Genomic DNA, 12,923 nt, shown 5'->3' with positions numbered 1-12,923 from the left:
AATATTTATTTTTTTCCTTGGCAAAAAGTCAGGTGCTACATTTTAAAAAACAGAAAATCCCCAAACAATCAAATGCATGGCCCATCACAGAAGAGGACCTAGCAACAGTACAAGACATCCTACTCAAGATTTTTTTAAAATATACAAGTCAGTTTAAAATGATAGTTCTGTGAGAACTAAGAAATCTACAGCCTGTAGTTTAGTAATAGAAAAAAAATTAAGACAGAAGATTTATAGCATCCAGCATTTTGCTTAATTCCCTGTTTGCAGCACCTATTTTTCTAGGGTATAAGATGATTATTCCAGAACCTGTGGCATATGCTATGTACCACCAAGTTAGGACTTGCTGTGTCCCTTCCCCACCAGCCCCTACCATTATAAGAAGGGTACTCTTTACACTTAGAGAAAACAGGGATAACTGGGAGACCAAACAAGAAACTGGGTGCAGGACTACAACCTCCTTTCTCCAGGAAGGGATGTTGCTAGAGAAGCACTGTGTGTGCTTAGAGGACTAGAGATAAGAAAAGGTTACTCTGGACATGATTCGAGAAAACAGGGCACAGCTCCTGCAAATTTAAAACCCTCAGACTAAACAGTCAGGTCAAAGGAGGAACAAGCAAATTACTCATCACATTGATGCTGTTAACATGCATAAGCCGCCCCATCACCATCACAGGTGTGAGCCACCATAGCAGGAGGGGTGGCTCCAACCCTAAGCCCCACTGCACTGAGAAAACAAATATCCCACACATGAAGTACTCACTACATGTAGATAAACCCCCTCATGACCACACCCTCCTGGACTGAACCCAATTAGAAAGCACCAGCAAAACCTACAAGCAAGACTAGAAGAACAGCAAAGGAAAAGTTTCTTCAAAGCAAAGGAGATGATATATGGGGACCATAGCAGACTCCTGGGGCCTGGCCAGATCAGGCCTTGAGCAAAGAGAGAGGGAGACTGGAAGAGGATTCTCTTTACCCAGACCTGAAGCCTTCTGCAGTCCCCATAACTGCACCTGATGGTTTAGCAAAGTGGCCATTGGCTGAGCAGACAGGAGTTTAGGGAGTGAAGTGACACATTGGTGTTCTCCCAGACGTGGGAGGACAGGGAGTGCTGGAGTACTTTGGAGTCCTTGCATTGAGGCCCCAGGCAGTCTGCAATCTAACTCAAGTGTTTTCCTGGTGTTTTGTCTGTTTTTTACTTTTTACAATGTCAGACTTTAAAAAACACAAGATACAGGCTAGGCCCAAAGCTAGACTCTGAATAAAGTTGGTTCTTTTATAAATACTTTAATTACAGGTAACCCTCACTCCAGTGACACAATACCAACAGGCACACAAGTTCACACACACACACACACACACACACACACACACACACACACGAGGCTCCCCCCCAAAAACACACACAAGCTCCCAAACTTTCACAGAAAGTCTGACAGCTACCACATAATTATAAAGGAGCCCTACCTCTCGAGAGTGAAGTAAGGGCGAGAATGACTATGTCATTTCAGCATAAAGAAGCCAGAGAAGAGAGAGTGTGTGTCACGTAAAGAAAAAAATGACAATAAAATTCTAATCACTGAAAGGGGAACCAAACAAACCAACCTGACCAATCAACCTGCCCCAACCCCCAAAAACCCCACATTTTCGATTTCTGCAGATTCTTCCTATTAATTGCCTCAACCATGGGCAAACTCAGATGTTTCCACTAAAATATGAAAGGTTTCCACAATTGGAGGAAAGAAAAAAAATTAAAAGACGAAACAAAGAAACTATGGGTAGAGGTTAGTGTAAATCTGCATTTTGGGAGAAAGTTAGTTGTCATTAACTCCACAGTCCAGCATAGTTTCCATGGAGCCCTGAAGGGAGGGGACCTCCTGCCACAAAGAGTTTCGTTCCGGACGAGTCGTAGCAGTGGGTGTAAACAGCATTGGGGAAGAAGTCAATGTCCGAAAAGTAATTCCTCCAGGTTTCATCATGATTCTAGGTGAACAGAAAGAGCCTGTTAGCCCCTCTACAGAAGTGAGCAGGAAAGGACCAAACAGGAAAGGGTTCTATATCACCTGATGTCACACAATCACTTCGCATGGGAACTGAGCATTTTTTTCCAACCAAGTATCAGAGAGGAACTAAGCCACAAAACCACTAGATTCAAACTCATTTATAACTCACTGGCAGTGGCAAGGAGAGGGGGTTTCTCATCTTCCCTGCTCTATTATCACTTGGAGGAAATCCTAGGCCAACCACTATATTTTACCATTTTTTTCTTTTTAGGGAAAGGGTCTCCTTATGTAGTTCAGGCTGGTTACAAACTTGTGAATCTCCTTCCTGCCTCAGTTTCCTGGATGCAGAGATAACAAGCATTTGCTCTGATAGCTGCCTTACTGAGCTGCTTTTTCTCCCCATAGGCAATAAGCACACACAATGCAAAGACGGGGAAAGGGCCTTTCTCTGCTCCAAGAAGTTTTGCTGGTGGTGTATCGACAGAAGTGACCGTCCAGCAACAATCATCTCAGGTGTGGGCTTACTCACCAGCCAGCCCTTGCCAGTGGTTAGTTTCAGATTCTCCCCTGTCAGTCTGGGCTTGGATCCACAAGAAGCTGAGAACCTCTCTTCCAGAAATCTCTGAGCTCGGATATCATAGAACAGCAGGGAACCCTGCCCTGTGCCCACAGTAATAATGTGTTCGTAGAAGCTTACTGACCGGATCCCTGAAAGAGAAAAGTGCAGAGCAATTAAAGTATATGCTTGAGCTGCTCAGCATCCCCAAATATGTCTGTGTTCCAAAGGTTAAGTACAACTCATGGTAGCTAACAGAAGCCTTTGCTAAGCCAGATTACTGATAATGCCCAAGTTAGTTTTGGCTATAGAACTTAAATGTGTCTAGTACCTCCCCTTGGGCAGCTCTGGGATCATCTTTCATAACTATTAGCTTTTCTTCATCACATGTTGCCAACTTAGACTGCAACTTAGTTTTATCTGCATAGTTACTACCACAGCCCCACAAGAAGTATTTGGTAGTATGTCATTTATGACAAGTTAACCATTACTCTGGATCACAGAGAAAATGTATCTGCTACATCTTGGATCATATAAGTGAAGGGATACAGGTGCCTCATATGAAAGTTACCTCAACAGTAACCAAAATTTTATTAATTCATCAAAACTTCATTATCACCTGGGTGTGGTGGTGCACGCCTTTCCTCCTACTTTTATTACATCCATTGTTCTAGGTTCTAAATGTAAGCATTTTGTTTTTTGAGTCAAGGTCTCTGTGTAGCCAGAGCAGGCCTGAAATGTACTATGCAGACCATGTGACCTCTACCTCATAGAGATCTACTTGCCTTTGCCTCCTCTAAGTGCTAGAATTAAAGGCATGTGCTACTACACCCAGCTTTAAAATTTTTTTTTAAATTTCTTTTTATTTGATGTGTGAGTGTACTGCCTGCATGAATGTAAGCGTACTGATGTTGTACAATGCCTGAGGAGGACAAAAAGGGTGTTGGATCCCTTGGAACTGGAGTTAAGGATGGTTGTTAGCTGCCATGTGGATGTTGAGAAATGAACCCGGGTCCTCCTTAACTGCTGAGTCATCTATTCAGTAAATGTAAACATCTTAACTACATCTTTAAAAAATCCCAGAGAGTCTGGGCATGGTAGTACATGCCTGTAGTCCCAGCACTTGGAGGCAGAGGCAGGCAGATCCGTGAGTTCAAGGCCAGCCTGGTCTACATAGTGAGTTCCAGGACAGCTTGGGCTACAGGGAGACCCTGTCTCAAAAAGACCAAAAAAAAAAAAAAAAAAAATCCCAGCGAGGACTGGAGAGATGGCTTGGTGATTAAGAGCACCTGCTGCTCCTGCAGAGTTGGGTTCCGTTCCCAGCACTGTAAGAAATGTTTAATAGTTTAGTATCAGTCTTTTCTGTCGAGCACTGAAACTTTGGTTTAGGATAAGGAATTCAAATCATCTACCCCCACCTCCCCCACTGTAAAAACTTTTGTTTTTGCAAAAGCCCTGCTGCTTCCCAGAATCTAGTGACTAAGCCGTTTCCTCCGACCACAGTGAACAAGGAAGGAAAGGACATAGTCCTCTTATGTTAAGACCTAACAAACTTCTGGGTTGGGCATGCTTGTTTGATACAAGTGATGCAGTGCGTGCTCTTGAAAAAGTAAAAGCTGCCTTGCCAAGTTATTTTCGCTTTATCTGTGTGTTCTTTGTGTGGTTATCATTGGGGTCCCTGTACTAGAGTTTGTTTTAATGATTCTGATTTATTTTTATGTATCAGTGTTTTGCATCCATGTAAGTATACCCGTACATGTGTTATACATCTATATCTCTATATAAAACTTGTGGCACTGTTAGCTGCCATGTGGGTACTGGGAACTTAACTTGAGTTGTCTGCAAGAGCAGCCATCTCTCCACCCCTCAACATGAGTTGTTTTTTTTCTTTTTTGAGACAGGGTCTCCCTTAGCCCCAGCTGGCCTGGAACTATGTAGACCAGGCAGGCTGTCCTCAAACTCACAGAGATCTGCCTGCCTCTGCCTCTCTCAAGTGCTGGGATTAAAGGCATGTGCCACCACCCCTGGCATGACATCACATTTTAATTCTAACAATTTTAGGGCTCAGTGTAGGGTTCTAATTCCATCTAGGACAAAATCTAGGACCCCAACTTTGAGATGTGCCACTCTGCCTCCTTGCAGCTTCCCTCAGGCTTGGGCATTTGGCTGCCTAGATTAGTGACAGTCCAGAGATGGAAAGGTCTCTTGGCAAAGTGGAGGAAGGGCCTAAGCAAGCACAGAGGAAACTTTGTGCACAAGCAAGGTAAAAAAACATCACGGGGATGATAAAGTATTACCTTGGTGTTCAGGAAATTTCAGAGCTTGAGAGTGAATGAGTCACACGCTTAGTATAGAGCCCTGATCTGCATTTTCATAGGTGTTCTGCACTTGAACACCTTCCTTCAAGGGGAATGGGCAAAGGGACAGACCTGGAATGCAAGAAACTTCCCCTGGGGCTGGAGAGATGGCTCAATAGCTAAAAGAGCACTGGCTGTTCTTGTAGATGATCACGTTCAGTTCCCAGCACCCACATGGCAGATAACAACCATGTGTAACTAGTTAAAAGGGACCAGACGACTTCTTCTCTGTGGGCACTCTATGAACTTGGTACACTTCCAGACATGCAGGCAAAACACTCATACACGTTAAAAAAGAAAAAAAAAAAAACCCCACAAACAAAAAAGATGAACCACCTCCTTAAGGACAGGGACTGAGCTTCTAAAGGACAAAAGGAAATAAGGTGAAACTGAGATCCATGGGGGGAAAAAAAATACAGTGGGGAAACTATTCTGGCTGGTCCAGAGATACCCTCACCTCTTTTTTCGGATTTTTGAGACAGTATGCAGTCCTGGAACCCCTAGAGATCCACCTGCCCCTGCCTCTTGAGTACTGGGATTAAAGGTATGTACCACTCCTGGCCCCACCCACACCCCTTTCAATATATTCTTTCCTGCCCCAGCTAAGGAAAAATAATTTAACATTTCGAAAGACACTTCCAAATCTCCACTTCCCTGACTCCCCAGGAGAAATCCGAGACTTTTACTTCCCCTTATGGATGTTCCCTTTGGAGGGGGTAGGAATCGGATTTGTTAATTCCTCACTAACTAGCACTGAGGTTAGAAATCTAAACAAAGAAATTCTTATTAGAGGGCCCTTATGGGATAGAACAGTTAGATCAGTTCTTAGGGCCTCAGTTTTTATACCTGGGCCAAATTAATGTCTATCCTGAGCATTCTGTTCCTTGGAGAAGGATGAGGATCAGAGGGCCACACTGGTTAGAATGACGCATCCAGGTGGGGAGGGGGGGTTGTCTTTGGTGCCAGATGTTAAATTCTCCAACCAGAACCCCAGATGGGATAGTAATGAAGTCCATGGGAATATATGCAGTGTCTGAGAGATCTATCAAAGGCAGGAAAGAACTGGTTCCTCAATCTCAAAGTATCAATAAGGCTTTTTAATATCTAACAAGGGGAAAAAGGGTTGGCTGAATTTTTTTTCTTTTTACTTTTTTTTTTTTGGCCTTTTTGAGACAGGGTCTCCCTTTAGCTCCAGCTGTCCTGGAACTCACTATGTAGACCAGGCTGCTGGCCTTGAACTCACAGAGATCCCCCTGCCTCTGCCTCCCAAGTGCTGGGATTAAAGGCGTGCGCCACCATACCCGGCATTTTTTTCTTTTTTTAAAGATAGACCAGATGAGAAAAATATTCTGGATCAAACCTGAAAGAATCCTTTGGCCAGAGAATAAACTACATTTTGAGACTAACAGCCAGATATTTATAGAAAGTGACAAAAAAGAAAAATTGGGACAGAGTGGCTTGATGTGATCCAAGGCAGTTACTTTTCTAACTGGGTAGAAGTTCCACACAAGCATGCTAAGATTTTTAAAAAGAACTATAACAAGTTGTTTTCTTCTTTTAATAATATTTTATTATTTTCATTTTATATGTATGAGTATATTGCCTGCATGTATGCTAAGTACATCAGTGTCATGCAATGCCTGTGGAAATCAGAAGAGGGCATCAGATTCCTTGGAACTGGAGTTACAGATGGTTGTTAGCTGCCATGTGGGTACGAGGAACTGAACCCAGGTCCTCTGCAAGAGCAGCAGTGCTCTTAACTGCTGAGCCATTGCTCTAGCCCTAACAAGTTGTTTTCTAAAAGGGTCACAGATCCTGATCTTGGCCTATGCCATGCTCCAATGGGAGAAAAATGGTAAAACTTATGGTCTCTCCTTCATTGGACTGAGATGGAATTCCTTCTATTTCTCTGCTTTGCTTTTTTGAGCCACGTATCTGAGGGCAATTTTTCCTATGGAAGTCTAACCTAACTTTGATATTTGTGTTTTGGTTTTTTTTTTTGTCTTTTTTGAGACAGGGTCCCCCTGTAGCCCCAGCTGTCCTGGAACTATGTAGACCAGGCCTGCCTTGAACTCACAGAGATCCGCCTGCCTCTGCCTGTGCTGGGATTAAAGGCATTGCCACCAAGCCCGGCAGATATTTGTTTTTTAAGAAAAGGAGCTGGCTCTTCACTCTTCACATTTAATGTGTGAGATTCATGAATCCCACAAGGACTCCTGTCCTGATGGGCCATGCACTCATTTTATAATGGAGCTGAGCTCACCACAGGCAAAAAGTAAGCATATGGCTTTGTTGCCATTTTGGCTGATGACCTTATCAAGATGGAGGCAACATGTGATCTGTTTGCCATCATGATAGCCATGTTACTTGGTAGCCATCTTGGTTAGTGATATTTTCTTTTTCTTTTAAATTTATTATTTTTATTTTATGTGTATGCATGTATTGCCTGTTTGTACGTAAGTGCACCCGTGCCGGACAATGCCCTCGGAGGTCAGAAAAGGCCATTAGATTCCCTCGGACTGGCGTTTTGGACAGTTAGCTTCATGTGGGTGCTGGGATTTGAACTCAGGTCTTCTGCAAGAACATCCAGTGTTCTTAACTATTGAGCCATCTCTCCAGCCCAGGTTAGTGATATTTTCAAAATGGTGTAGAATGTGCAACCTTGCCACCATCTTGCCTAAATGCAACTTACATGGCAGAAACCAAAATGGCAGCACTCAGAAACTTACTGATACTACTGAGCCCTCAGGAAATCATGGTACCCTGGCAATTTCCTGTACCACAGGCATTTAGTCATATGTCCCAATCTTTTCCAATTTTTCTTTTCTTTTTTCTTTTCACCTTTTTGGATTCTTAATGGGAATCAACAAATGGGAGCCCAGAGGAGACTCCAACATGGGCTCTTTTGCCATGTGATAAGGTCAACACATTTTCTTGTCCAACAGTAATACCAGACCTCAATGATGGGATTTTTGGATTTTGACATTATTTTGCATGATTTATTTGCTCATTTCTTTTTAATCCTTTAACTTTATTTTATGTGTATGCTTATTTTGATTGCATGTATATAAGGGCACCCATGAGTGTAATGGCCGTGGAGGCCAAAAGAGGACATTCAGATCTCCAGAAACTGGTATTACAGATGGTTGTTAGCTGCCATGTGCATGTTGGGAACTGAATCTGGGTCATGTGCAATAGCTGCCAGCGTTCTTAACTGCTGAGCCACCTCTCTAGTCCCTATTTATTGATTTCTAAAAGGGAATGTTTTAGACTTTGACATTGTTTTGCAGAATATATTTACTATTTTTGAGGCTGGAGAGATGGCTCAGCGGTTAAGAACACTGGCTGCTCTTGCAGAGGACCCAGGTTCAATTCCCAGCACCCACATGGCAGCTACAAACCATCCTTAACTCCAATTCCAGGGGATCTGACACCCTCTTCTGACCTCCGCAGCACTGCATGACATGGGTGCACTCACATACATGCAGACAATGCACTCATATACATTAAAAAATAATAAAACATTTTTTAAAAATTATATATATTTACTGCCAGGTGTGGTTCCAGCCTGGTCTCCATAGTGAATCCAGGCCAGCAAGGGCTACAGGGAGACCCTGTCTCAAAAAGACCAAAAAAAATAAATAAATATATATATACATACATATATATATTTATATATTTACAGACAGGCGTGGTGGTGCACTTCTGTAGTCCCGGCACTTGGGAGGCAGGCGGATCTCTGTGAGTTAGGCCAGCCTCTGGTCTACATAGTGAGTTCCCGAACAGCTGGGGCTACAGGGAGACACTGTCTCAAAAATTCCCAAAAAAAAAAGTGTGTATATATATATATTTGCTATTTTCTTAAGAGCTTTCCCAGTCATATGCCTCTAATATTAGCCAGCTACCACAGAGATGCTAGACCTAGGGCTCTCCTGTGATTTGCAGTAACCCAGGGCCTAGTCTTGGAAGAGGACAGATTTCAACCCCAACTCAAAAAATAATTTGCTAGATGCTAAACAAGCTGCTGCTGCTAGTGGGCAGATGCAGCAGTAAGAGGCAAAAAGGAACAGTCTGTTTGGGTAGGCTGGAGGTGAGGACTCCACTGGAACTCACAGAGATCTGCCTGCCTCTGCCTCCCAAGTGCTGGGATTAAGGGCATGCCTGTCATGCCCAGCTAATGTGGCTTTTCTAATCCAGGTTTAAAAAAAAAAAGGCTGATGGTTTTCTGCATTCAAGCCTGGACTAAAAACTGAAGTTAAAAAAAAAACAGTGGCCTAGCCAGGCATGGTGGCACACGCCTTTAATCCCAGCACTTGGGAGGCACAAGCAGATGATCTTTGTGAGTTCGAAGCCAGCCTGGTCTACATAGTGAGTTCCAGGACAGCTGGGGCTACAGAGAGACCCCAAAAAAAAAAAAAAAAAAAAAAAAAAAAAAAAAAAAAAAAAGAAAGAAACAGTGGCCTGCCGGGCGTGGTGGCACACACCTGAAGTCCCAGCATTTGGGAGGCACAGGCAGTTGAATATCTGTGAGTTCAAGGCCAAGATGGTCTACATAGTGAGTTCCAGGTCAGCTGGGGCTACAGGGAGACCCTATCTCAAAAAGACCAGAAAAAAAAAACTGGCCTCTGCTGGGAAATATTAGAGTATTATGTTACTCTACAACTGGATCTCTTCATAAGAAGGAGGGTAACTATTATTCAGGTTGTATGCCTACATTTACAGATACAAGCTGATTATAGGGAACAATATATACACAGATATATTATTACATAATCCTATGTACACACTTTGGATTCTACTTTCTTTTAATAATGATGTTACGTAGCACTATCTTCTAAGTCAAACAACTCTCATATTCGTAACTTAGAAGGAAGGGGTAAACAAGGACATGGAGACCACTCCTGAATATCTAGCCACTCCTTCCAGTCAGTTATACTCAATTTTGTCCTAATTGCTTTTGTGGTCTCATGGTCTTGGGAAGGAAGCAGGATGGGTAAGACTAGGGAAAGGGGGTACCACTCATGAGGTTATGGAGAAGTCATCATGCATGCTGGATGAAGACTTAGGAATGCAGCTGGTTTGGGGTCATCCAGTATCCATGCTTTCTAATAACCTCAATGAACTCATTGGTTCCCCAAGGTGAACTTCAATGGAATCAGACTTTGGTCTATCACTAAAACCTTATGAGGGGTAAACATTGCTTAGTACCACCAGGGAGAAAATTCTCACAACAGATGGTAAACTTATTTGTTAAGGTTATTATGTCTCATAGTATTAAGAAAGAAAACCACGGCCAGGTATAACAGCGCACGCCTTTAATTCCAGCACTTGGGAGGCAGAGGCAGGCAGATCTCTGTGACTTCCAGGACAGCCTTGTCTATATAGTGAGTTCCAGGCCATCTGGGGCTATAGGGAGACCCTGCCTCAAAAAGATAAAAGAAAAAAAAAAAAGGAAAACAGTAAGAAAATGAAGGATATGAAAATGTAAATATTTTTAGTAAAGGATTTTTGTATGAAGATTAGTAAGATGGTTGGATGTTTCCACAATGGAAAAGAAAATGAGAATGTTTATGCAAGTTATGCAGGTCTGAATACCTTTTTTTTTGTCTTTTTGAGACAGGGTCTTCCTGTAGTCCCAGCTGTCCTAGAACTCACTATGTAGACCAGGCTGGCCTTGAACTCACAGAGATCCACCTGCCTCTGCCTACAAGTGCTAGGATTAAAGGCGTGTGCCACCATGCTTAGCCTGAATATATTTCTTTAGGTATGTGAAAGATATTAGAGATGACATATAAATGATCATAAAATTTCAGCTGGGCATGGTGGCGCACGCCTGTAGTCCCAGCACTTGGTGGCAGAGGCAGGAGGATCTCTGTGAGTTCAAGGCCAGCCTGGTCTACATAGTGAGTTCTAGGACAGCTCGGGCTACAGGGAGACTGTCTCAAAAGGACCAAAAAAAAAAAAAAACCAAACCAAACAAAACAGTTCAAGGAACTGTACTCTCCAAACTTCAGCTTAAGTCCATATAAGATGTATTTTAATCTCTTTTGCCTTATGCAGTAGTTAAGTTCCAAGTCCTTATCTTCTGTCGCCAAATGCTTCCACGTGCTACACAGACCACTATTCTTTTTTTTTTTTTTTTTGAGACAAGGTCTCACTGTAGCCCCAACTGGCCTAGAACTCATTATGTAGACCAGACTGGCTTCAAACTCATGGAGATCCACCCACCTCTGCCTCCAAGTACTGGGATTAAAGGCATGCAGTCACCAAGCCTGGCTCCTTTTTTGGTCCTTTTGAATCCTGATCTTCCCAGTAGCCACAGCTGATCTGGAACTTACTTTGTAGACTAGGCTGGCCTTGAACTCACAGAGATCCACCTGCCTCTGCCTCCTCAGTGCTGAAATTAAAGGCATGCACCACACCTGGCTTTTTTTTTTTTTTCATTTCTTTTATTATTTTATGTGTATGAGTGTACTGTCTGCATGTGTTTGTGTGCCCATGTAGTGCAAAGCCCATGGATATCAGAAGAGGGTGTTAGATCCCCTGGAACTGGAGTTACGGACAGTTGGGAGATGCCACGTGGGTGTTGGAAATCGAATCTGGGTCCTCTGTAAGAGCAGCCCAGTGCTCTTAACCACTGAGCCATCTCTCCAGCCACACAGATCACTATTCTTTTTTTTGTTTGTTTTTCTTTTTGAGACAGGGTTTCCCTGTAGCTCCAGCTGGCCTGGAACTGGCTATGTAGGCTGGCCTTGAATTCACAGAGATCTACCTACCTTTACCTCCAGAGTGCTGGGATTAAAGGTGGGCCCCACCATGCCCAGCTCCTGCTATTCTTGTTTGGAAATCAGCAAAGAAACAGAAGGTCAAAACTCATTTGCAAAGTAGTTGCCAGCCTGAAAGAATACACCAGGACTTACCACTGCCTCTCTCCCTAGAGCAGACAGACTTGACGTTGTATGATGGTTGCCGTGGGTCCAAGAAGGAGACATGTGCTTGAGAACCTACTGCATACACTGACCATTCACTACCATAGGCCAGACACACATTCTCACGACAATATGGTAATTTGGTGGAAAGGAGCTGAAAAGAGAAGAGATGTATCCATAACCAGAGAGCATAAAACTGGGGTATTATTCTTGTTCTCCCATTTCTGTGGGCTGCTTCTTACACAAGCACTTGTCAAAGACAAAGACAAACTGTAGTTAGCAAAATGACTTCTGAGTTAGGGAAAAGGTAAATGTTGAATTAAATATGAGAATGGCAGGGAAAGTCAAGAACTACGGATTATTTCCGTAGTTCAGTAAAGTCAAAGTTTCACCCTGTTCTTTCTGCAGGATAAGCTATCACCTTCCTTGTTGCTCTTCAAATTCAGGGACTGATTTCTGACTACCCCTCAACAAATTCCTCAAAGGAATGGGAACTATATATATACTACAGAAAGTAGACTCTTAGGACTGACTTCATTCCAAATAACCTGAATCAGTCTTAATCCTTGACCCTCGTGGCCTGGCAAACCTACATTTGCTGCCTACTATGCAATAGCTAAGGTCAGTGGAGACCAAAGCTGCTATGACATAAAGGAATTATTAACTCCCAGAGCCTCATTTCATCTTAAGCCACAAATATAACTAGGAGAAGACACAAAGATCCACATGTTTGCTTCATTGTACAAAAAAGTTGCTAGTGGGGCTAGACAGATGGTTAAGAACACTTGCTGCTCTTCCAGAGATCTTTGTTCAGTTCCCAGAATACACATAGCAAATCACAACTATCTGTAACTCCAGGTCTAGGGGAATCCAATGCCCTCTTCTGACCTCTGCAGGCACTGCATGACAGGGGTACACTAACATAGTAACACAACTAACAGGCAATACACTCATAAAAACAATAAAATATTTTAAAAAGAAAAACAGCCAGAGAGGTGGCTCATCAGTTAAAGGTAGTTGTTTTTCTTGCATAGGACCTGAGCTCAGTTCCCAGAATCCACATGATGGCTCACAA

At 42.9% G+C, this 12,923-nt stretch overlaps 1 protein-coding gene and 1 long non-coding RNA gene across 2 annotated transcripts in view; one reads left to right on the top strand and one right to left on the bottom strand.

Moving 5' to 3' along the window:
• Positions 1–2,550, top strand: part of LOC115071919 — a 37,331-nt gene extending 34,781 nt beyond the window's left edge. The window contains exon 3 of the long non-coding RNA XR_003850977.1: positions 2,412–2,550. This is a non-coding gene — a long non-coding RNA (uncharacterized LOC115071919). The remainder of the gene's footprint in view (positions 1–2,411) is intronic.
• Positions 410–12,923, bottom strand: part of Dcaf12 (DDB1 and CUL4 associated factor 12) — a 31,131-nt gene continuing 18,617 nt past the window's right edge. The window contains exons 7-9 of the mRNA XM_008842464.3: positions 11,840–12,002; positions 2,536–2,714; positions 410–1,986 (exon numbers count right to left, since the gene is read on the bottom strand). Coding sequence (XP_008840686.1) covers positions 1,828–1,986; positions 2,536–2,714; positions 11,840–12,002 — 501 coding nt within the window. The 3' untranslated portion in view covers positions 410–1,827. The remainder of the gene's footprint in view (positions 1,987–2,535; positions 2,715–11,839; positions 12,003–12,923) is intronic.

This window comes from Nannospalax galili, unplaced genomic scaffold (genome assembly GCF_000622305.1).
Source record: "Nannospalax galili isolate Female #2095 unplaced genomic scaffold, S.galili_v1.0 scaffold341, whole genome shotgun sequence".
Classification (NCBI taxonomy): domain Eukaryota; kingdom Metazoa; phylum Chordata; class Mammalia; order Rodentia; family Spalacidae; genus Nannospalax; species Nannospalax galili.
The sequence above is the reverse complement of the archived record's forward strand: the minus strand, read 5'-3'. Positions and strand labels throughout refer to the sequence as shown.